Consider the following 27150-nt stretch of genomic DNA (forward strand, 5'->3'; position numbering starts at 1 on the left):
ATAAAATTGCTGTACAAATCTACAGAAAACCCATTATCTGAGAATATTTTTAAAACTGAAATACATGTAAACCAACAAAACACTTCTTTTTAAAAGTTTATTTATTTTTTTCACATCTCCAATGTAGTTTTATTGGAAGATAAGATGACAAAAGGCACAAATTCACAGTAAAAGAAATAAAAAAAAAAAAAGATGACATGACAGGGTGAGGTAAAAGAAAACAAATTCATAATAAAACAATTAATTTTTTATATTTCTAGAATCATTGGGTTTTAATTTCGACAACAAATTGTGAAATCTAACAACAACATATCTATGAGAAAGTCCTGTTTACCACAATCTGCCTCACATAATGGTAACAAACTGTTGATGATCAGTTCATGTGGATAGTTCCCTTTTATAAGCCACCTGTCATTCAAACACCAACTTGGACTGAACAAGTTTCAATCGAGTCTCTTGAGAGAAGAATGGCAACCAAGTCCAAAACCCCCCAAAAGGGCCTTTTCTCAAGCACAAAGGTCATAAACGTGGCTTCATTCACAGTGTAAGCTTTGAAAGGAATTTGAAAGATTTTGAGAGATTTCTACAGCTCACAGCAAAAATACAACAACAATCAATGAATGAAAACATATTTAGACACCATCCTGCCAAAGTGGAGCAACGAGGGGCGGAGCCAGCGAAAGTGATGGGCGGAGTTATCTGAAGGTTCTGTTAAAAATAGTTTTTAATTCCCTAAACCACCATAAAACGGCACACTTTGTTCAAATGTATCTCAGAAGATAGATTAGATAAAGTCACAGCAGTAACTTCACCCACAGATAACACCCAGCCATTACTGAACCGCTAGATATAATTACTCTGGTTGGGTTGATGGAAGGCTGTGCTGATAGCCTGGCAGGATAGATAACTATATTTATATAGTTTATATTTATATATATTTATGTGTTCATCTACATTTATTTATATACTATATACAATTCAATACATACATCCATATATCACTTTGATTAGACTCAGGACCAACACAGTTCTGTGTGTATCGGTGGTTGTGTTATTAAGACGGTAAAGATGTTTACCTGCATTCACTTCCTAAGAATTTGTTATAATTCTATAGGAGTAATTTAACTCTGTCAGAGTGAATTTAGGTGTGACGATCTTACTGCACATCATGGGTCCTGAGCGTTGGCTGAAAGAAACACAAGGGTGTAAACCTCCATTTTAGTTACATGTTGGATGTCCCTCACGCGAAAACAAGAAACACTGAGAACTTCAAACGCACATACATCCATACACACATCACATTACTAAGAAAAGACTGATTTAAAAATCCTTACGCAACCCATATCATCTTCCTTAACCGATTCCATATCAATAAAATTTAGGAGCAAATGGAAGTTAGAGTATATTTGTATTAAAGTCCTAATGATGCAACATTCTTAGAGGGGGTGGACTAAATACTCCTAAAGTCACTATCTCACATTAGGTTATGCTGATTGGAAGGTTTTGTGAAAGGAGGTATTATTGCTAATATCTGGATAAATGCATCTTTATCCTCACGATAAGTTATAAAAGGGGAAGTAAGATAATCAATCCTTCAATGAAAAATAAAGGAGGTGAGACGAAAATAAATAATACATTTATGAATATTCTCCTTGAGCACCACATCTGGTAGTGACAGAATAGTTATAGGAAAAGTAACCTTTCTATAATAATAATAAAAAGATTTCAATAAATAAACCTTTTGTGAAAGATGTCAAAGTTCTTTTCAATACGGTTGAGACACTTAAAGAATAGGGCGGAACCTGATGTTGTAAACCAATCAAAAACAGCCAAGAGAGGGCGAGCTATGACTACTGTGCACCTGTCCTTTAATTTAAAAAAATAAATAAAAAAAAATAAATAAAAAATAAACTTGAGCAAAATAGCACATTATCACACACAAGGCAATTATGGAAGAGAAGAGAGGACAATGAAAACCATTAATATTGACTGATTAACAAACAAACGACAATACTTTTAACTTCAGCTTATTTCAAGAGTGTGATACTGTTTGATGTAGCAATGCTGAGCTGATTATAAATAACCATCTGTTTTGTGTTAAAATATGAACTGTACTTGCGGTCTGAAGATTTAACGTGACCAAGCAGCTGCCAGTCAAGATGAATCCACAATGCATGTTACAAATAAGGGTCAGGATGAAGGGACTTTGATTGTACACTACAGTAGGCTACTACACTATAAAGAGACACACTAACAGCTTGGATCAACTGGTAAATAGATTTAAAAGTGGGAAGAATTAAATTAAAACAGAGCAAAAAACAAAACAAATCACTACTTGATTAAAACAAAACAGAAAAAAACGTCTTGGTCCGCAAAAAAAAAAAAAAAAAATAGGAGAACAATCACTTAAAAACCCTGTTTGTACACCTGTCACAATAACTCCACTGCCACTAGATATATATATATATATGTATATATATATATATATATATATATATATATATATATATATATATATATATATACTGTATACAAATTTAATATGCTTAACATTAAACTCATCTTAAAATACAATTCTGTCGAGCTCCAGATTTAAAGATAATGATCTGACATCATAAATGACGAACTGATGATCGTCCCTGTAAAAAGCAAGTATAAAGTAGGTAGACTTCATAAAGTGGGCATGACTTTTGAACCAGTATAATAGCTTATTTTATCAATGTGCTCCATTGTCAGACTGAAAGGAGGATGCTCAGGACAAACAGCCACGAATAGGGCTGGATGAAGGACTGATTACGACTGAAAAGACAAGTTGCTTTGATTTGAATGAGGGGAGTGATGCTGCTGGTCTCCAGTAGTTCAGGTCTAATCTGAGAGAGATTCACAGGAAATGACAAGAGAGAGGGAACAAGAGAATTTAATGACTTTAAAAGTTAAACAATATTTTTTTTTTTTTAAAGAAATGAATACTTTTACTAAAAAAGGAAACATTACATTGATCAAAAGTAACAAGAAAGACTTTTACAGTGTTACGAAAAAAGTTATTTTGAACTTTCTATTCATTAAAGGGTTAATTCGCCCCAAAAATTAAATTTTTGTCATTAATTACTCACTCTCATATCGTTCCACACCCGTAAGACCTTTGTTCATCTTCGGAACACAAATTAAGATTTTTTTGATAAAATCCGATGGCTCAGTGCCTAGAAAGGTACTAAAGACATATTTAAAACAGTTCATGTGACTACAGTTGTTCAACCTTAATGTTATGAAGCGACGAGAATACTTTTTGTGTGCCAAAAAAACAAAATAATGACTTTATTCGTTAACTTTATTCAAATTTGGCAGTTTGATACACGCTCCGAACCACTGATTCGAAACAAAAGATCCGTAAAGCTTCGAAGCTTCATGAAGCTGTGTTTTGAAATCGGCCATCACTGGATATTGTTGAATAAAGTCGTTATTTTGTTTTTTGGTGCACAAAAAGTATTCTCGTTGTTTCATAACATTAAAGTTAAACCACTGTAGTCACATGAACTGTTTTAAATATGTCTTTAGTACCTTTCTACGCATTTGAAAGTGTAAATGAACTTGCTGGCAATAGAGGCCTCTCTGAGCCATCAGATTTTATCAATAATATCTTAATTTGTGTTCTGAAGATGAACGAAGGTCTTACGGGTGTGGAACGACATGAGGGTGAGTAATTAATGACAGAATTTTCATTTTTGGGTGAACTAACCCTTTAAAGAATCCTAAAAAAAAATGGTTTCCACAAAAGCATTATACAACATGACTGTTCTCAACATTGATAATAAGAAGAAATGTTTATTGAGCATTAAATCAGTATATTTGAATGATTTCTGAAGGATCATGTGACACTGAAGACTGGAGTAATGATGCTGAAAATTCAGCTTTGCCATCACAGGAATAAATTAAATTTTAAAAATATATTAAAATAGAAAACAGTTATCTTAAAGTGTAATAATATTTACATTTTTACCATATTTTTTGATCATACAAATGAGCATAAGAGACCCCAACCCCAAACTTTAGAACTGTAAGTTTAAAATTATTTACATATAGATATAATTAATAAATGTTCCAAAATAAAAGAGATATTATTATTCAACCATTATTGTTTCAAACAGTACTATGCTACATTGTTGTACATGAGAACATGACTTTTATCACATTGCATGCAAGTGGCATACAGTTATCAACTTGAAAATACATATGTTTATTTTACGTTTATTTTTTTTTTACATTAAAAAATTATTTTCATTTTTGGCCGTCCAATCAAATAATGAGTCAAAATAAAGATCGTGGTTGTAATTACATCGGGTTAATTCATCACAACGGCAATGAAAGTTCAAGTGCAATGCACTGTGGGAGTATTTTATGCAAAGTGTGCACACTGTACATATCGTGTATACTATATATTCTGCGACAAAATTAATGTTAGTATGTTAACGCAAACATGCCCATATACTGAGTTCATATACTAGGAAATATTTAATTATTTTTTAGTTCTCAATTGCTGTGTTAGATAAATGACATTAGGGGGCGCTAAAGATCGTGAATTACCTTTATGAACAGCAGCATCCAGAAACACAGAGCAGCCTCAGTCTTCAAGAGCCACCATGCCTTTCACTGGATCCTTCACTCTCATCTGAAAGACAGCAATGGAGAAAGACACATGTGTACATAAAGTGAATTACTCCTTGTGGAAGAGGAAGGGGCTAAAGATGTGATTCAAGATCCTGATTTTTCATATCCTACGGGAGATTATGGAATGCTTTTGGGAGTCAAGGTGGAGACACTGATTTCTGGGATAGCCCTGTAAAGTGTGAGAAACTAGGAATGCCACCAATACATGACGTCACTCATTCCCCAGACGGCACCTGAGAGCGCTGAACTGTGACCTGCTCCACTCCGCTGCCCCTTTTGTTCACAGCGACTGGACCTCATTATGAGCTACATTCAATTATTCATCTGCCTTGTTGCATGTAATTGTCTTTGTACTGTGGGAAAATGTGTGGCGGGCCGAAGGCAATATATAAACAACAGAATGCAAACAAAACTCAATCTCACAACAAATTAATTCAATCGTCAGTACTCTTCTGTTAAATTCTACTACAAAAATATCTGAGAGCAATTTGCTCATTAGGGTAACCAGCTAAAATTCATCATTACCATATAAAGGCTAGTTCAAACTGAGCAACAGTGATGAGGAATGATTTTAAAGTGGACACAGACAGCGTAAATGTAATTCTGCTGGAGGGCATCTCATCTGACCTCATCCAGTTCCCTCCTGGTCTCTTCCTCCATTCTGCGGATGTCATCCATGTTCAGCTCGATCCATTTATCAATCCAACAGAACAGCTGCCGGTGGAAATTAGTGAACAAACGCTTCTCTTGCTGTTAAAGGAAGAAAGAGATACAAAGTTCATTTTTGGAACATGAATTTTGTGTAGTTTTACACAAGATGCCATGACATGCCTATTTAAAGTCAACATGAAATGGCAATCACAACTGATTTTACATCCATAATAATAATTTTACTTCCATAATAATAATAATAATAATAATAAAATGTCAGAACAGAACTTAATTTTATCAGGAATTGGAGTACATGCCATTTTTGTATATAAGTTAATGGTAACTGGTAATTTTATGTAAAATGGTAATTTTATGATGGTATTTGTTTATATGGAGAAATAGTAAAGTATAGTTACTTAATAAATAAAGTAATGGGGGGGGATAGGTAAAAAAAAAGTTTGGGGTAGGTATTCGGCAAGATTTTTTTATGTTTTTGAAAGATGTCTCTTATGTTAATCGAGGCTGCATTTATTTGGCCAAAAAAAAAAAAAACTGTTCAACACTAATATTGTGAAATATTATTACAGTTTAAAATAACTGAACCGCATAGTGGGAAAAAAAAGAAAAGAAAACTTATGGCGGGGAGGAAAAAAGAAAACTTATCTCGTTGTTTCAACATAAGTTGTTGTTTCGAGATATTAAGTCGTTATTTCGACATAACTCGTTATTGTATCGAAATAACGACTTATTATGTTGAATTAACAAGATATGTTGAATTAACAAGATATGTTTAAATAACTTATGTCGAAATAACGAGATATGTTGAAATAACGAGATATTATGTTGAAATAACGAGTTATGTCAAAATAACATCTTATTATGTTGACATAACGAGATATGTCGAAATAACGTCTTATGTCAAAATAGCGACTTAATATCTCGAAATAACAAGATATTGTTGTAATAACGACTTAAAATCTCGAAATAACGACTTATGTCGAAATAACGACTTCATATCTCGAAATAACGACTTAATATCTCGAAATAACGACTTATGTCGAAATAATGAGATAAGTTTTCTTTTTTTTCCCTCCCCACCATAAGTTTTCTTTTCTTTTTTTTTTCCCACCATGCGGTTCAAGGGCTTTTGTAGTTTTCTGTTTTAATATATTTGAAATGTAATTTATTCCTGTGATGTCAAAGCTGAATTTTCAGCATCGTTACTCCAGTCATCAGTGTCACATGATCCTTCAGAAATCATTCTAATATGCTGATTTGATGCTCAAGAAACATTTTTATAATTATCAATGTTGGAAACAGTTATGCTGCTTAATATATTTGTGGAAATGGTGATACATTGTTTTTAGGATTCTTTGATGAATAGAAAGTTCAAAAGAACAGCATTTATTTGAAATAGAAATCTTTTATCACATGATAAATGTTTTTACTGACACTTTTGATCAATTTGATAAATATTCTTGCAGAATAAAATTATTTCTTTCAAAAAAAAAATCTTACTGACCCCAAAACTTTTCATTAGTAGTGTACCAATGTGGTTTGGATCACATTAGTAAACATCAAATTTTGTGTGGTTTTTGACTTAAAAAAAAAAATATATATATATAAACTTGAGTCAGATAAGGCAAAAAATAGCTGCCTGTCTGAGCAAAGCCTATACAATAGTTAAAAAAAAGTCCATACAGAAAATATGATTCATTTTAATTTTCATGTTAACTTTAATGAATCACATAATGTACATTTTTTCACACACTGACCTTTTGAATGAAGTTTTCCACTTTGTTTTGCAGGCCCCACCACTTGAACTTGACAGTAACCAGTTTGTAGGCACACATGTGTGGGCAGTCTGTCTTTTTAGGTAGTTCTTTCTACACAGATCCAAAATCCATTAAGCATTTGTATATAATTTTCCATTAACAAGCTTTCCACTCATACATCAAGCATGCACTTACTACATTTACACAAATTTTATACCAGTACACAGCCATTAAGGGTGCATTTAAATACCTTCCAATCCGGACCGAGCGGCCCTCTTCCTGTTTTTACAGACTTAAACTTAGTGGGGTCTTCCTCTGGTTTATAGTCCTACAGAGAGATAACACTGATCAAATTAGAAAGTAACTGGAAAAGGTAAATATTTCATCTAACTGAAGCTCACCTTTGGCTCCACCTGACTCCGGTCTGCGATGTCTATGTACACCACATCCACCTTCTTCCAGGTGTCTGGATCTAAACCGTGAACCTATACAGACGAACACAACAATCATGTTGGAGAACATGAGCGTCAGGTTTTACAGAAAACTGTGCCATTCACACAAACATCATACATTACAATACTCACATTATCCTGCTGTCCCATGTCAGGTTTGTGCCACGTCTCGATCTTGATGAGGAAGTTTTCTTTCATATACTCATTCTAAAGACAGAGATAATCAGTGAACAAACTGATAAAACTATAACTGATCAACAGGCTTTAAGAGTGACTGTATTGACGTCTGTCCTCTCTCCTTTCACTGCAGCTAAAGTTACTGTCTTGTCTTTCACTCAAACACTGAGTGTTTGTGCTGTACATTTACATGTTTAACATGTTTGTTCATTCATATGATAGGTTGTACTAGAAAAAGTGGTAGCGCTTTATTTCACAGTCCTGTTCCCCATGTCCATACTATGTACTTATTATAGTAATTGCAATAACTGAGTAATAACAAGTTACTAACCCTGAACCTACCCCTAAACCTAACCTTAACCCATCTAGATACCTTGCATTACCAGTAATTTCTAAGGTAAGTACACTGTAAGTAGCTACACATAAGTGCATGTACTGTAAAATAAAGTGCAACCGAAAAAGTCTTAATTGTTTGCATACTTGTGAACAGTGCATACTTACAGTGATTACTGAAGTGATGCAGGACAGACATTAGAAAAGAAAGATGATATAAATTAGACCATTTCTGTTCAAGAAAACAACACATCTCATTTAAGACCATTCCTAGTTTTATTTAATCTCATCTTAGTCCATATGAATTCAAACTGGAAGCAAAGATGCTGAAAATAATATCCATATCCAAACTCAAGATTGGTCCCATTCGGACTGTGAATAGTTTCTCATAAATTCTCATACTCACTTTGTTGGTTTCACAGTCACAGTTGTGACACAACAATCAACTTAATAATGATCTCTATTTAATTAAACTTGGCTAGAAATTGTTAACACTTAAATGGGGAAAAAAAAAAAAATGTTGTTTTACCCTAATCAGTTTTTGATGAAAATGTCAGTTTAGTTTTTTTTTTTTTTTTTACTTGTGATTTTATATTTGAAAGCAGGCTTGAATAGAAAATTCTAAATACTAAAAGTCAGCATTGAATTAAAATCGCCCCTATAAATGCATGTTTTAGATCTTATTGTAAATGTTTCATCCATGCATGCTTCATTTTTAAATTTTGACATTGTAATTTTTAATCAAAATGTCTTGATCTTGAATTTGAACTTGATATCCTCAACTCAAAATCCAATCAGCAATCGATAGATTTTTTTTTTCTTTTCCGATAATCCATTACACTCAGATGTACGTTAAAACATGGAATAAAAGATCCCTCACTCCTACCATTTCACTGCAACTTTAAGATTTATTTCCTAATTTTACAAGGTATTAAGGTTGCCAACTTTTGCAAGGAATATTTCTGAAATTTAATATTGATCCCTGAAACAGATGTTTGGACCTTTCCTGTGAAGGAAATGTAGAAGCTGGAGCTTAATTGAATACCTCTGACGTACTACAGTGTTACTGTATCTGTAGACACCTTGACATGGACAGATGGCTGGAACATATGTTTTTCTAACAACTTACAGATTTAGAGGACAACTGGCCAATAATGATATCAGACAAATAATTTTGTTATTCAATATTTTAAATACTATTAAATTATTCAAAAATGCATTACTACTCAATACTTGCCATATCAACCTTTTTTACAGTTTATTAAAAAGCAAGACTTTAGACTGTTTCAAGCACCGCAGCAAGATTCACAAATATCTTGATGTACAGACTTCAGCAAATGGGGAGTCTGCCATGTATGTGACTGTGAGAATGATGTGAAGGGAATGTGTCAGTATAATCTCAGTTTCCTGTGCTGTAACCCCACTCCTTCTCAGCTCAAACAGTGAATTATTCAGTGGCCGAGAAACAGATAGGAAGACATAATAAGAAGAAGAAATGAAGAGGAACAAAGAGCACATAAAAAGAAATTTAGCTTGTGTGTGTGTGTGTGTGTGCGTGCGTGCGTGCGTGCGTGTGCGTGTGTGCGCATGTGTGTGTAGGTGTGTGTGTGTGTGTGTGTGTGTGTTACCTGTGCGGCAGTATGGGTAGGCGTTCCAAGCTTTCTCATGAATGTTCAGTGCTGACGCTGGTGCAAGCATTCGTACAAATGATGGGACTTTACTGAAAATGCAAAAATGCAAATGAGATGTAGACATTTTTTAACAAATAGCACATTTAATGTGAAATGTGTGTCTTTTTTTTTTTTTGTTAAAATACTTTCTCCAAAACATTGCTCTGTTTGCTTGAGGAATTTAACCAGATCAACATAGCAACAGTGGCTCAACCAGTCGTGTGCGTTTGGGGTGGGGCTATCTGTTTGTCTGACCAATAACAGACAAGGGGAGTGTCTAGAGCTGGCAAGTCTGCTTATTATAATCAACTTTGGGCTTGTTTTTTTTTTTCAAGAAGTCACTTATAGATTTTGGCAGTCGCGTGTTGTATTTTTTGGGGCTTATTTCCAGAATACAGTTGCTTATTTGGGCTTGTTTGAGCGATCTCTGTGGTGACAGAGGAATGTAAAACTGCGCTCTTTTCCATGGTGCTCTTATTCATGCCAGAAATGCATGTGTTTAAAGATTACATTCACAAGTTCACTCTTACATTTAATCAGATGTAATATAAAATATGCGTATTTGGCATGCTGTCCAAGGAGAGGGCTCCGAGCTCGGAATTTGGCCCGAACCCAGAGCACTCCCCCGCCATCCCTAGGAATAAACAAGTGAGGAGTTGGGGTGATGGAGTGATGTGGGAAAAACTGTTGTGGAACAGAAGTTGGCTCTATACTGTATTTAAGCCTCCTCTCGAGCTGTTTGGGTAGATTATCTCAATGTGTTCCTCCCGAACTTTATTAATAAAATATAATTTATTGAACCCACAAACTGTGTACATTTTTTTACCAGTCTATTTTGACATCTGAAGTCATTTGATTCAGCATGTTTGCAATAGTAATTCTAACAACTCTCGGGAGATTGGTATGGTAAAAGAAATTGGCATGGTTATGGATATGGCAATGTTAATGTATTTGGTCTTGGCGGAATAGATCTGCTACCCTGCTGCTGCTGCTGCTGCTGCAGAGCAAGTCTGTGAGCATGTAAGGCATGCTGTTGCTGCTGCACATGTAACATACATGAATTAACCCCTGTAGCAGATCTATACAGGTGGAGCTGGGGAAAGTGGAGGGTTTCTGAAAGTGCACTGCATACTGCTAACAGCAACACACCGGTATTTGTTTGAATGTTGAGCCACAGCTCATTGGCCACTTATGCCACAACAGCCAATCAGCTGTGCTATGCAGATATGAACAAAGACTATAGATATAGAAAGACGGTTCACTCCTATTAGTTATGAATGGGAGAAACTGCAACGCGCAACATGGAGGAATAAGTCCCGCCTTCTAAGTAAAAGAGCCAATCGCAGATTGGTAAAGTCATCGCGTCACTGTAGCTGCCATTAGAAGCTCCGGTTCTCATAGAAACCTGAGACTCGTGCTTAGGACTGCATATGCGCATTTGCTGGTCTGGCCTGAGAAAGAATCTTTTTTTAATGCTTTTTGAGCATAAGAAAATCATGTCAGATTTTGTTGTTGATTCGAAATATGTTATTTAATTTTGAGTTCGGCAAGCAGTTTTTGAGATTTCAGGATTCCCCCATTGGATGCACGAAATAGCTGCCCGGAGGCGTTGCAATTATGGCTGCCGAGTGAACAGACTTTCCTTGAAAGGGACTTTGATATGATGTGATCGGTACCAAAATGAGTTAGACCTATCAGCCTGCGCCATCTAGAGTTTCATGCCAGAACTAGGTAATTAATTTCTTAAATAATAAAATTCATAGCCATCAATGCACACATATTATATTTGTAAATTTTATCTTATTTAGATAGCCAGGGAAAAAGTGGCTGGACTTTACATGTCTCATGAATTTTGAGGACAATGAAATCATCATTTTAATTCAGTTTATTTATGAAAGTGGTGCTGTGATGTGTCATTTGGTCTTTGAATAACATGCCAGGGAAGTAGTAGGAAGTTTTTGAATGGGACTAGAAATGGCTCAAAGAATAAAAGTGATCCATGTTTTTGGCAGAGCATAATAGAAAACTGGAACAAAATCTCTTTTAAAGGGATGCCCTATGCAGTCTGTGTGATGTATGTATGCCCCACCACCTAAAACCAGGGCTTGCTTATTTTAGGCTTGTTTTTCCAGACCTGGTTGCTTATTTTGGACTTGTTTTTTTAAACCAGATCACCTATTTCTCTAGCAAAACTTGGCAATACTGGGAGGAAAAGTCAAGCACCAAAATGACAAAGCAACCAGGCTATTTTGCTAAACTTGTGGAAGATAAAAGTCATACTTGTTTATTGGAACAATGCAGGGGGGTGTAAATGATGAACCTATTTTTTAGTGTATTATTTTTAATTTTATCATTAATCTAGCACATTTTATTAATACAGTCATGTGTCTTGGTGTGTGTAAGTGTGAGTACCTCTGCAGGTGGTAGATTTTGTGTGTGTACTGCCCCTTCTCTCCATCTTTCTCATAGGGTTCGTTCTTCAACACCTCCACGCCCTCTCCTCCACCCGTCTCATTCTTACTGGCCTCCGCTACGGAGTACAGCTGCCCGACCTGATACTGTGAGACACACAGAAATACATTCTGTAATCTTAAACTTCATATACATATCTGCATTCAAATATGAGTTATATTTAAACACTGTTGTCTATTAATCCTGGTTTCTCTCTCTCTCTCTCTCTCTCTCTCTCTCTCTCTCCCCCTCCTCTTATGTTAATCTATGCTGAATAAACACAGATTGGTCAAAGAACAATGGCCTCTTTCATATCTTAATCACATATAATCCTGTAGAGAATATAGTTAGAATACAAACACACATACACACACACACACACATATGCAGCAAAATAACTGCAAGAAACATTGTGCGCACAGCAGCAAACAATCTAAGCGAACAGTTTATTCCAATTCCTGAACAAATTATGAACTGGTTCTTTTCATTTAATTCATACAGCACGACCAGTGTAGTCTGATAACATCCCGAATGATTGAGTCCTTTGAGCCGTTTTTTTAATTAATAGTTCAAAAATACATGTTAGCAGTTCTAACAGTTAGCAATCCAACAGAACTGAATCCATCAGAGCAGTTACAGGGATAGTTCACCCAAAAATGAAAATTCTGTCATCATTTACTCACCTTTAAGTTGTTCCAAACCTGTATGAATTTCTTTCTTCTGCTGAACACAAAAGAAGATATTTTGAAGAATGTCAGTAACCAAACAGTTGACCCCATTGACTTCCATTGTATTTTTTTGGGTGAACTATCCCTTTAATGTATCAACATCTGACTCATTTTCTGAAAGAAAGTTATAATTTTCGGTGTATAAAGTATGTCTTCTGTCAGAATCAGATCATTAGCCTACTGACTGATTTCCATATCTGCTGATGTTACTAATGACGCTAATTCTCAATTTAAATCAGATGGTCTGCAAAATATGTGACAGAACTGGAAAATTTAGACATCGCTAAAGCATTTTAGAATTTTTTTATACCCTACAATCAGGGCTGGAAACGTAGGACGGAGTGGGATGGAGTTCCAGTTCAAAATGTAGAGGATTTCCATCCTTTATCTATGTAATATCCTCCAAAGTACTCTATTTCATACATAAATATAGTGGGACTTTCTGCATCTGTGGTTTAAAAATATAAAATATGTCTCCAACTAGCATCCCCCTAGCGAGTCTCTGCCATTTCCACCACTGCCTACAATAAATGTGCAGCTTAATTATAAAAATGCATAAATAAAATAAAATAAATCATAAAAAATCATTCACAATATACATTTGGCACATGCCCCCTAAATTTGAAAGGGCATGACAATATAAAAAGAGAAAATCTGCAGATATTGTTTAGTAAAATGGGTCTATTGTGAGGTATGTGTTAAACTGAGAGATTTAGTGTCCTGACACACATGATCAGTGTCAGCAGCCTCCACTTAGAGTCTGAGCTGAGCCAGCAGCAGAGATTCAGCCTAAAACACCTCCAGAATCTTACCTAGAAACAGCCTGAATGTCTAAATGCGGGTATTCATCCCTAAACACACCGCCTATCACACATAAGTGTATGTGTGAGAGAGAGAACAGGAGAAAGAAAATGACGACACAGAGCAGACTGCCTATTTATACCAGGTATAGAATGACAGAGGAGAGAAGGAGCGAAAAGGAGAGGGAGGTGAAAGAGGTGACACACTCCATAGACAAACAGATAGACATACAGATAGATAGACAGACAGACAGACAGATAGACAGATAGATAGATAGATAGATAGATAGATAGATAGATAGATAGATAGATAGATAGATAGATAGGTTTCATGCTCCCTGTGTAGTGTGGGACTGTGTGTGTGGTTCTGTATCTATATGCAGTGTCATCATTCCTCTGCCAATCAGAGCCTTCGTCTCTCCTCTCCTCTTAACCAATCAGAGGCCAGTAGCAGTATGCGTCACTTTGCAGCACTCTATGAAAATCCAACCTACATCACACATCATCATTCCACTCACTCTGCAGACCACACACACATAGCATCGGACAGGGTCTCGTCTGCAGAGGATGTGATATTTTTTTATTTGTGTGCCATATATCTATTTTTAAAGTGACATTGCATAAAACTGTAATCTTTCTGAATGAGCAGCATGTGATATGTGTAGACTATATGAGAGTCTAGTAAAGACCTGATTATAGTCCACTCATGGTGATGGACAGGCTAAAAGATGTGAGCACAGACTAATCGACAGGCTAACAGACAGAAAGGATGTCTCACGCGCCAGCATGCCTACAATGACAGACAGCTTATGATGTCTCTGTGTGTGTGTGACTCTAAACAGGAAGAGGAAAAAGAGTAGAAATGAGGGAGTGTCGCAAGGGGACATAAACTGCCCAGCTGCCCCCTTAAGCAAGTAAGCTTTCTTAATCCATCATTCCCTGCTGAATGAATGGACTCCAGGAATAGTACTTTGCCCTCTTGCTTTAAACAACATCCGCCAAATAAAATGTGTCTTTAAGGCTCCTGAAAGCAGATGAAGGATCAAGGCATTAATTCATGTGAGCTTATCTGACAAGAGCTGCTCTCTGCTCTCAGCACTAAAAATATGTGCCAGTCATTGTCGTTATTTATTTGTATCCGCAACCAAGAAGACTAATGACCTGGTGATTCTGAGAATTTTATGAAGATGGCCAAAATGTGCAGCAAGAGGCCAAATTAATATAAGGCAGCGGCTATTTGCACTAAGTGCAAATGGCAATAGATGCTATTTACACTAAGTGAAAATAGCAATATATTCTATTTACACTAAGTGACAATAGCATTTTCTTAGAGATATGCTATTTACACAAGGTGAAAATAGCGATAGATTCAATTGACACCATGTAAAAGTATAAGTTATTTGCAATAAGAATAAATAGTAATTAGACGCTATCTGTACTTTATATTGGCAGATACTATTTGCACCTCAGTATTTTTGTACATTAACAGGATGCAATAATATCTTAGAGTGTAAATGATTATATTTATTAAAATTATGCATGGAGAAAAAATGGAGAATAAAAACCCTCCCTACATCTTCCTCTAACCCTACCCAATAAACACTTTTAATATTATTACACTCGTTTGCAGTTTATTTCCACTTTTAGAACATTGTTTTCATTTTTATTGAAAATAAATAAAAGCTTGGCAAAAGGCAGATTCGAACCCACGTCAATTGTGTTAAAAGCCAGGTCTGCAAGCCTTACTCACTACTGCTGCACCACTGAAGACATTGTCAATTGCTGTGTGTCTTTTTTAATACTTGAGTGGCCCAACCAGACATCGGTGGGCAGAGCTAGTGTAAATAGCGTCTTCCGACAAGGCACGCTATTTGCACTTAGTGTAAATAGACACTCTGTTAATATAATGTCATGATTCTTTGCTCTTGAAATGTGGATTCAAGACCTCATCCTTTTTATTCTCTCCTCAAGCAATCTAAGAAACACTAATTCACTAATATTCTTCATTTAAATGTCTTTATCATTCCATTACAATTAAAAATAAACATATTTTAAGAGAAATAAATAAAACAAATGGTTATTGGACTTTCACTCTCAAGTTTTGTTTATTTGTTTGTTTATTAAGTGACTGTCTTTATGAATGAGTTTGAATCATTCAGTCAAACGAATCATTCAAAGCGCTGATTCATTTAGGAAAGAAACAAATGAGTAAAGTCCACAGTATAGTTCACTTTTTCCGTGTACGCGAGGGTCAGTGTACAGTGTGTGACGTGAATTTCGTCATCAGAAGAGTACGCGTGTACTGTACACGCACTGCCGGATTTTGTAACCACGCATAGTTGTACGTGCAGGTCGCACATTCGCATTTTATTTTTTTGTTTTTTTTTTATCCACAAGGTGGCAACCGTGCTCTGAGGGCATCGATTCACAAGGTTGTCAAAGAAAAACTGCAAAAACAGAACAGACCGGAATGCATGCAAGCTACAGTGACAATGGAGGCCTACATAGATGAGAGATTGTGCGAAGAGATTAGAAAGTACCCTTATTTGTACAACTCTATCAAAGATGTTTACATGGCTTGTAACTCGTGGCGAGAGATTGCTCAAGTCTGCGCATGCATTAAATGCCTGTGTATGCGTACGAGTCAAATGAAGTATGCTTTGCAAGTCTGTGCGTTCAACTGTCCGCGTACACTAGCGTACGCTTAAAAAAACAAAGTATACCCAGGGCTTAAGTCATTGAATCATTCACTCAACCAATTCACTTTAAAATTGATTCATTCAGACACAAAACACCACAGTGTGTTGCTCTGAGAAGCGCAACGCTTCTGCTTTGACTTCGCTTTGGACTGTTACATTGGTGAATCTAAAATACACTGTTAATATTGTGTCTAAAATGTAAGTTACTCAATCTATGTTATTTTTTATTGTAAGAGCGGGCATTTTTACCTAGAATGTGCAAGGCTTATACATTGGGTAAAATAGGTTTACCGCAAACACATTGGGTAAAAAGGTTTATCATTTACTGCACTATGTTATTCTTCTAATTATTTATATATACTATTTATATATACTATATTATTTACATAGTACATTTCACAATTTATACAGCATTTATAAATACTGCAGTGACAGTCAAACTATGTATACTTTGCAAGATCTAATGTACATATTCATACGGGCAAGAACAAATAAACCTCTATGAATTATAGATCAACCTTTATAAATTAAGTGGCTTCCCTTAAAGGATCATTTTCCAGGAAAGGGGCTCTCAAGCAACCAGTCATATTTAGCTGATATCCCTTTTATAAGCGTTTTAACAATAACAGTCATTATTCTGACCGAAAATACACTGATCAATTAAAATGATGATGAAAGAGTGAAAATAGATATGTTCACTCACCCTCGGTTCATTCAACTCAATTTGAATCCAATCTGCTCAAAATCCATTTAATTGTGCTATCTTAATCAATTCAATGCAATGCGATGCAAAAGTCTTTTTTAACCTTTTAAACTCCCTCTGGGTGCCAGGAGGAGGCTCTGACCTGACAGGCCTTAAATTAAAATGTCTCGTCCTAGACATACTTTATGTGACAGAACTGATTATACTATAATCTAAATGGATCTTGGCCGACAGTACTTTTTTTGCGGAATATGCTGAGGTATGTAAAAACCAGAGCAGATGAAAAGAGGGGCCTCACAAGGTTGAGGCAGCCCTTTAATTTGCCTAATCCAGCCCAGAGAGAGGGTTTGTCCCCCAGGGCAGATCCCACCTGCTCATTATATCCAGAGATACCAGAAGATTACTAGAACATGATTTATAAAAAAGACATAAACAGCTGGAGTCAGGTAGTCTAAAAGCAGTCGAGGTGCTTTACTGTATGTGATGAGATGATTAATCATGTGACTGGATCTTAAAGGTGCAGTGTGTAATATTTGCAAAACCTTCCAAAACAGATGATTTCCATCATCTACACTCCTATCATCCATTGTTCAGACAAACAGACTGCATTTCCGATTGGTGCCATTTGTGGTGCAAAAATTACATGCTGTACCTTTAATGTACAAAATAAATACTGATAACATTGGCGGTTAGCACTTCCCCCCTTTTGCCAACCCAAGTCTGATTTTTTTGTTGTTGTTTTTTTTGACAGATCACAAATGTGCATGAGGTTAGACGAGGAGAAAAGCTGAAAGAGAGAGGCAGAAGGAGTTGGTATCAGGTAACTTATTAGATATTCACGACCAGATCGCTGAATAGAATGACACGCTAGAGGATCATGGGAAATGAGGAGACTGGGAGACTCAGGGAATGCTCAGTCTGAAGTGGGCAGAGGAAAGAATGAGAGACAGAGAGGAAGCAAAGTCTGAGAATTGCTGACTAGGCCAAAAGCACAGTTAATATTGGCACACACTAAGAGAAGCAATGCATTAGTGCTTCTGTGCGGGCTGTACGGGATCAAACAGCATGAGAGAAAAAAGATTCATCCTCTTGCTGAGATAAATGACTCATAAGTGACTGAATGACTGTGATCTGTGGCTTAGTGCACATGGAGAGCATCACGAAACTACATCGTGACTCTTCTGCTGTCAAATCAAGCTAAGACTGAGTCATCCGAACTCAACACATGCAAATCAGCCGTTGATACCGCACACACACATACCAAAACAGTGTTTGGGATCAGTGTCATTACCAGCGTTCACAGTGTGCTGTATACAAACACACACAAACACACACACACTCAATTTGCACTTACCTCCTCCACAGAAATCGGTAGGATCACTCGACTGCAAAAGAGAAAGAAAAACAAATTATTTTACATCAAACAATTGCTGTATCATGTGATGCATCTCTAAAACATCTCTAGAAATTAAAGCTTTTTACTTCTGCCATTATTTTGACAATTTCTTTAAAAAACACAATATGCAACATCCCCATATATATTGGGGTTGGTAAGAGTTTTTTTTTTTTTTTTTTTAATGTTTTTAAAAGTTTTTAAAATAGTAAAAACAGTGATATTATTGAAAAATATTACAACTGTTACACACACACACACACACACACACACACACACACACACACACAGGTTTGTTTTGCTATCAAAGTGAGGACATTCCATAGGCATAATGGTTTTTATACTGTACAAACTGTACATTCTATCCCCCTACACCACCCCTACCCCTAAACCTACCCATCACAAAAAACTGTCTGCATTTTTACATTTTTAATAAACATTGTTTAGTATGTTTTTAAAGCTATTTTATTGAGGACTCATGAAATGTCCTCATATTTCATGTTTACACAGTCAAACCAAAATTTATTCAGACATCTGGGACATTTCACTCATTATTACAGTTTATTCACTATAGTTTAAAAAAAAATGGCAATAAAATATGGCAAGATCTCAGAGTTAAACTTTGTCAGAAAAAAATGTATCTTAATTTTGTCAGATAACACTTAAGCAAAACATGGTCAGGTCAAAGCGTCTGAATAATTTTTGGTCCCAAATTTTTTTAATCAATTTTACTGGTAGTCCACTGTATGAAGAATTTTTGGGTATAATATGTCACCGTTTACTTTATTTTGCTATCCTCACTTACATAAATGAACTATAGTGTCCTGCAGCCACTAGTAAAAATATATCAAAAAATTATATCTAGTGTCTGTATAATTTTTGGTTTGACTGTATAAATTAGTGCTGTCAATCGATTAAAAAAAATTAATCACAATTAATTGCACCTAATATTAAAGTTTTAATATATTTTTATATTGTAATAATTTCACATTTAATCTCCAAATTAATGTAGAAACAACATAAAGACAGTATATTTTAAATATTTGATCTAACAGGTACTAAATATCTAGAATCAAAGCAGTTATCAAACACTTCGCAGTTTTCACTGCATAAATTAGATTAAAATATAGATTAATTTTTATTAAAGCTACAAAAGTTATTCAATTAAGAGCAGTGAGTTATTTGTCCATTCAAGCGCAAAAGAGAACTCAATGCAGCCGGAGTCATGTGTGTCTGTCACACAGACAGGAGATTCACAGACATGTACCGCACCGCAGAGTTCTCTTTTGTATCTTGTCGCACTTGAATGGTTTAAAAGCATTTGCGTAAATAAGAGAGAAATCATATAATGTAAAGCTAGCTAAAGGATGACGGACAAAACGGATGCTGCATTAATTGCGTTAAATATTTTGTAATGCATTAAACTGAAAAAATTAATCGCATGTGTTAATGCGTTAATTTTGACAGCACTATATATATATATATAGATAGATAGATTTTGACAGTTGATTTAGTCACTAATAAAGATCAGAATAATTTTGCAAAACAGTGAAAAACAGTGTTTAGGAAACTCCCGATAGTGTTATGTACCCTCCGTTTCAAGGCCGTTTTTATATGTTATTCGACAGTCACTTTCAGCTCACTGCATATTCCTGATAAAGCCTAACTTTGAGTGCTTACAGCAAGAACAGAGAAACTATAATGTAATCTCTGCATCAGGAACTGCTTGGTTTTGTCTCTTCAACAAATGTTATATTTAGTGGCCTAAAGTATCATAATACGAAATGAATCGGTTCATATTAGCAAACGTATAAAAGCTATTCCTTGTCAAAAGCATCTCCAATATCTGTGTACTGTTTCTGGATGGTAGTTGGCAGCGTACCAAACTCTGTGCAGCTTGCATATATAATCAATACTTCTCAGGAGTAAGACAACACCACTACTGTGCTCCATTCCAGCACAGCTCTCTCATTATCTGCCTTATGACATGAACGCACACACCTAAGGACTGTCTACATCAGACTTATGAGGCCTTCTGGGACAGGAAGCATGAGCTTGTTAGGAGGTCAAGGACCAGGTTCACCTTTAAAGTCGGCATGAAACGGAAGTTGCGATAGTCTTTACCTATTGTGACGTATATGTGAGTGAATCGGCTACTCAAACAAGATGGGGAAAATGAGGATGAGATTTTGTCCATTGTGAATTTACTGTATCATTGGATCGTTGTGGATTGCTATAGAGTGCAACGGTCGGGTTCCGGAAATAAAAACTCCATTCATTTTCTCCATTAGGAAATTGATTTGTAACGATAACTTATATACCTTTAAAGACAACCCTACTGTGAGCTAAGAGGTTGATGGTATGCTTTTGTTGAAGCCGTCGGCCTGCATTATTTCAACTTATTTTTAAAATAATTATGCTCAAGATTGGAATTTGTGGTGACAAACTTTATTACCCATGATTATGTACAGAAAATTCCACCAGTTTTGCTACAAGCAAAACATGCCACAAGAGCTCTTTAGCTCCGCCCACTCCTATTCACTACGAATGATGTAATCTTCCTACGCTCTCAAAAATTAAATATTTGTTTATATATATTTGTTAAAATATATAGCTTATATAAAGTCAACATTTTTAAATGAGCAGTTTTATATTTTTCCATCATTTTTTATTTGATTACGCTGTGCTTCATGGGATTGTAGTTGTTTCCCTCACTAAAGCTGTTAAGTACGCAGTCTTGTACCTTTGTATTTTTGTACAATTTTCAAATACTTTTTTGCTTCTAATCAAAGTTTGTAATGTTATGATTCACCTCGTAGCTGGTTAGTTCATAGCTAATGCTTTAAAGGGGTCATGAACTGAATTTTCTTTATAATGTTCTTTGAGGTCCACTTATAATGTTGTGATTGGGTAACAGCTTTGCATATTACAATAAGTAAGTACTTTGAGTTACCGCAGTTATAATTGACAAAGGATGACTTTCGTGTTTAGTGTAAATGGAATTATGAATGAATATACCATTGTTTGTTACACTGTCTTTATTATAGGCTATTCATAGTTCATCCTTTTTGATAAAGTGAAAAACGTATACATTGTCATTTGCAGTGTCAGGTTTTAAATAAATGAAACGTGTTGTAATGTCTTACTGATGACAAGAAAGAAGATCTCGCTCACGGAGATTGTATTCAGGATTACAGCGAATGGCTTTGATCAAAACAATAACAAAAGCAGCGTTCTCTATGTGCTTTCTTCCGTATCCGATAATCCAACACGTTAACCCCATAAATGCCAAAGCAAAGGAAAGAACAGCAAATCACAACTATCACAACTATTCACAGTTTGACTGCGGCGCTACAGTATAAATACTCAGTATATCTGTAACAAACAAAGCAATAGTGACACATGGTAAAAACACTGTTACTCACACTTGTGTGTTGCGACATTACTGTCGGATCCAATGTAGTCGCCACTGCATCATCTTTTCTCTCTGAAAAGCCTGCTCGAACTGTGTCTTGTATAAAAATGAATCCGCAGTAAAATTAAGCGAAAAAACGAACAATGTCTAGTTATGAACTTCGTTCATCCACACTCTCTTAATGTAAGGATCACAAGGATAGCAATGCAAAGACCTCAGAGACATCTTTATCATTTTGTTGCTGGAGTAATCCTCTCATATTTGATATCAATTGGTGGGGAGGGCTAAAGAGGCAATGATGTAGAAGTAGGCATTGATCTTCTTCTGCAGAGGTGGTCTTTCATTTCACTATGATGTAATAATGTGACAAAATCCGAAATTAGTCGTTTTCTGAGCTTAATAAAAGCTGTTTTTGAACTAACAAGGAGGTTTTGAGTTCTGAAACTTAGAATATTTTTATAGTACAATGACCGCTTATATGTCAAAAGATCAAGGAAAATTTGATTTCTTAATTCATAACCCCTTTAATAAAGACTTTTTAAAGAACCCTATGGGAGAAATGAATGGTAAAAATACTTCCGGAACCAACGCCGCTGAAAAGTGGACGGGCAGTGGTGCACTCTATTGGTGTGATGTCATGTGAGTGACAGATTGTCCCGCCCTTATGCCAGTAAAAACATCATTAGAGAAGAGATGTCGCTGCAAGAGGGAGGGGAAGTTATTTTGATTAAAGATTACGAGGCCACATTAATTAAAAATAAATACTGATGTGCACGGATAAATCATTTATAAAAAAAAATACTGAAATATTCCATGTAAAAAATTAAAATGGTCAATTTTTATTTTATGGTGACTTTAATGTACGACAAGATCTTTGGCAAGAAGTTCATATGTTGATGAGAATAAATGGTTATGATGATTTGGATATATTTCCTGGAAAACAAGTCAAAAATATTGATTATGGACATGATTTTGCATTATATAATCCGTTGTACTTGAGGGAATTTTTTTGTACTAATCATATATCAGATGCTTCATAAACTCAGTGTGAAGTCTCCCCATTTATCAAACGCTGTGGTCGCACAGGTGTGTTTTACTGTTTGCTGTTAGCATCTGCTAGCAGGAGTCACCTTGCCCTCCCGAGCGTTGTCTGTGTCCTGAACAGGGACTATCGGTCACCGTGGTAGATTCGGTGTCTCATGTACTCTGCCTCCATGACACCCTGGCTACTTTCTGCATTATAAATGCCTTTGCCTGCATGGCTGCATTTCGCTGCATAAGACAGGCTTTACTTATTGTTTCAGTAACAAGACAATCAAGTTTACAAATAGATTCTGAAATTCAATATTCAGCGAAAAGGTCAGCTTCTCTGCTTTACTATATGGCTGAAATAAACTGCATTCAGACAGAAATGAGGACATAATAATGTGTCATTTTATATATTTTTAATGTTTCTATTTTTTCTTTTATATATATATATATATTTTTTTTTTTTTTTTTTTTTTTTTTTTTTTCTTATGCGTTTTATGTACATTTTATGTTGCACTTGTCCTAATGTCAGTCTTTCAATCTTATACCATGGAAATCCATTATGAAAATATGAATAACTGTATAATTAAAACCATGATAATCTACAGTTGAATAGTCATAAAACATTTCAATATTTATTGTGAAAAAAATTTTTTTTACACAAATTACAACTATAGTTTTTCAAAAATTGTCAGTGGCAGTGAAGAGCTTGAGGTGAAATATGAGACATGATGTGTGAATAAAATAAAGAAAAAATCATTTATGAGCACAATATTTTTTTGTTATTAATATTAAACATAATTTCAGGTCAAGCTATAATTTTGTTGAATAAAGCCAAAAGTGTAAAAAAAAATAAATAAATAAATATATATATATATATATATACTGTAATTTTGTGTATTTAGGATGCAAAAAAGCTATAAAATTAGCCTTAGTAGGACAAAGTTAGTTCCAAAAATATTTAAAATGTAATTTAAGAAAACGTTAAAAAGATCAGTGTGATGAATGTGTTGGATATTGTTAGTGAGTCAAATTAAATAAATTAGTGAGAGTGTGAAAAGTGTTTTAAGAGAGTTTATTTTGTAAAATTCCACAGGCCAGAAGTGATCATAGCTGAAGAAACGCCCATATAATCTATAAAATTGCCATGACGTTGAGGCATGGGTGACTAAAAAGGTCTTTTATAGACTCAGCAGACATTGTGTCTGGAGGTGAACTGGATCACAGGAAAATGAGTAAGAGACACACACAGAACAAGAGGTCGCTGCTTTAGCTCACATAGCCTACAAAAACTACTGATGTCTAATAAAAGCACAAAAATTCGTAGATGTAGATAGTTTATATTATAACATGTCCGTGGATCATTTATAACAGTATATCTCATGTCCTATAACTAGTCGAATTGTTTCAAGTTTATCACCATTTTTAAGCACATTTTTATCTTCACTGGCGTAATTTAAATAGTCATGTGATGTGACATATTATTTTTAAAGTCACCATGAAATCAAAATTGAAAAGTCTTGTTTTGTTTTTTATGGGATATTGCTGTATTTATTATAAATGATTAATCTGTGCACAATTTTTTTTTTAAGCGCCCATGTGCTCTCGTAATCTTTAATCAAAATAACTTCCCCTCCCTCTTTCAGTGACATCTCTTCTCTTCCCTGATGATGTGTTTACTGGAGCAAGGGCGGGACAACCTGTCACTCACATGACATCACCGAAATAGCAAATGACAATAATGATCAAAAATCAAGTCCTGCCATACATTTTTTTTCTAGTTCGCAAAGACGTTTCACTTGAATACGACTATCGCAAATTCCGTTTTAAAACAAGCATGCATGCATGTCAATGAAGTTTGAATTTTAAATAAGTAATCTATATTAAATACAACTGACAATCCAATTTCTGTTAAAGGTCTAATTCTTCACCCAAGGGTATTTTTAGTGATGAAAGCTATTTTTAGTGCATTATTGAAAGCATGAAGTACCATGGACAGCAAACCCTGAGGGACCTGAAGTGTACAAGCATCCACTTCAGACTTCAGAGCCAAGAGAACCTGCTCCTCTTAATAAATGTGTCATTTGATAGTATTTGTTTATTATTTCATAATTTAAACCAAGCTACATATGATGCATTGAAGTTTTCATCTTTTTAGAAGGTTCTCTACAGAGCCCTCTCTATTTCTCAAAACCTCCATGACGTCGTTGAAAGTGAGAGAGAAGCCGGTGTATGACAGATGATAATACGTTAGCGGCGCGTCCTTGTGTTACATGCGTCGCGTTATAGAGATTCAGCTCGTGGCTGAGTCATTCGAAAGACGTGTGTATGCGCATTCCCGCATGAAAGAACACCTCGAGTCCACCGCGGAATTAAAGAGAAAGAGGTATTTCTGAAGGACAAACATTAGGGGAAACCTGAGGAGGTTTAAACCCATTTCCAGTTCATTCTAAAATGTAGCTTTCCCTGCTGAGAGAAAACGTGCCTTAAGTTTACACAGTAACCATGGAAGTTTAGTCAGAATGCGCTAAATGTATAAACGCACGCGAACAGAAATCGGCTTTGCGTGAGTAACCATAGCAACAGCTGCTCGATTGCAGTCTGTATCAGTGTGTAAATCGACAAAACAAAATTACTGTCATGTTTTTCACTTTATTACAGCGGTTTTACACATCACAATATCGCCAGTGTTTGTTGAAAACGTCTTTACGATAGTTTGACGATAGGGGCGCTAAAAGAACAGAGCAGGCTCCCAGAAAATTACTGACAGAAATTCTTTTAAAGTCAATGAACAATTCACACACTACCCAAAACCCATCTAAAACCAACAAACAGACCAGGCGCATCTTTTCCTCCCTTTTTTCACAAGGGACATCAGAAAATATGTGGTATTAAATGCACTGCACTGTTTTGAGATGAATAGAGAGCCTCATATGGTTTCAGTGACCTTTCTGGCGGTGACTTCGGTGTTTGTGGGCAGAGAAAGGTTATTAATATTTCAAAGGTGAATGACAGGGGGAGGTTTTGAGTATATTTTGAAGTTATAGTTAGTCGCGCGGTTCAATGAAACATGCGCAAGGTGAATGAATCCAGCTGTTCTGAACAGCGCGGACGGTTCAGCAAAAATGTGAATATAGCATATCGCATTGCCACATGGTGATGAATGAACGGGATGTTTCTGAAAGTATTAGTATAAATACACAGGCGCCATTTAATATCGGAACGCGGTGTGCTCAATTCGGTCCGTTTCACCTTCACGAGCATATCAATAACACAATGAAGAAATAATTAAACTCGCTTGATAAGATATTTGTGGCAAAAAAATCCTCTTAAAAGCATTTAATTGATTCAAATTAATAATAATCTGGGGAAAACGTTATAACTGCACCAGCCAAAACGTCACAGACACGTTTTTAAACACATATAAAGTGGTTTGTAGGCCAAGGTAAAAAGATGAACACCACCAAAGCCATTTGTCTATTAAACGCCTGAAAAATAATTACGATCGAGGGCTTTAAATATGAACTGTCAGAAAGTCAAGTTTACAATGTCGCCATGGCCTCTGGTACCTGCGCTGCATGGACAGACAGAGGATGCTCTCATTACAATCAGATCATAAAATAACGCTGCACTTACAATTCTTTAATGAGCATTTTCTCCGGTGCTTTGTGCCTTTCAAAGATACCGTCGTTTTGCACCTGGATGAATCCAAATAGGTGTCGAGTCCTGCGTTAGTCCCGGTGTCTCGGTCTACCCCACCTCACCCGCTTCTATGTCATTCTAGGGACCGTTTTTCTATTTCCCACAGATTCACTTCCTGATCAGGGCCGAGGGGGGCGTTAACGACAACCCCTGATGCCGTGACATAGGAGTGATGTCGTCATAGAGGAGGGGGTGAACGTGGTCAGCTTTAATGTTTTATTTGAATAGAAAAATGGGGACAGGCGTCGATGTAATGTCTGAGGTGGTCTCTTGTGTGATGTAACAGCTGGTGGTCGCATAGCTGTCTATATATCAGTCAAATTTCAATCTGTCACAAATTATGTAACGGTAAACTGGTGCAGTCTATTTATAGCACATCTGGAGAAAGATCCCACCATCCGATTATTTTCATGTAGTTACAGTATGATCTGCCCTCCACCAAAGCATTTCTCAAAGCACTTACTGTGTCTCCCATTCACATTGTTTATTTATATATTTCAAAACCAG

General features: G+C 35.7%; 1 protein-coding gene across 2 annotated transcripts; it reads right to left on the reverse strand.

The window, feature by feature from the left end:
* Window positions 1-83: 83 nt before the first annotated feature.
* Window positions 84-26781, reverse strand: pitpnab (phosphatidylinositol transfer protein, alpha b). Of its 2 annotated transcripts, XM_051908050.1 has the most exons (12): window positions 26578-26781; window positions 21923-22008; window positions 18459-18489; window positions 12136-12281; window positions 8222-9773; window positions 7676-7750; window positions 7493-7576; window positions 7342-7419; window positions 7092-7202; window positions 5293-5415; window positions 4582-4666; window positions 84-2870 (listed from the first exon to the last, which is right to left on the reverse strand). In XM_051908050.1, exons 6-11 carry the CDS (start codon window positions 7739-7741, stop codon window positions 4619-4621), a joined length of 510 nt encoding a protein of 169 aa, XP_051764010.1. In that variant the 5' UTR covers window positions 7742-7750; window positions 8222-9773; window positions 12136-12281; window positions 18459-18489; window positions 21923-22008; window positions 26578-26781; the 3' UTR covers window positions 84-2870; window positions 4582-4618. The 2 variants fall into 2 exon arrangements, with proteins under 2 accessions (XP_051764010.1, XP_051764009.1); XM_051908049.1 differs by lacking the exon at window positions 21923-22008.
* Between the last annotated feature and the right edge of the window lie 369 nt (window positions 26782-27150).

This window comes from Ctenopharyngodon idella, chromosome 10 (genome assembly GCF_019924925.1).
Source record: "Ctenopharyngodon idella isolate HZGC_01 chromosome 10, HZGC01, whole genome shotgun sequence".
Taxonomy (NCBI): domain Eukaryota; kingdom Metazoa; phylum Chordata; class Actinopteri; order Cypriniformes; family Xenocyprididae; genus Ctenopharyngodon; species Ctenopharyngodon idella.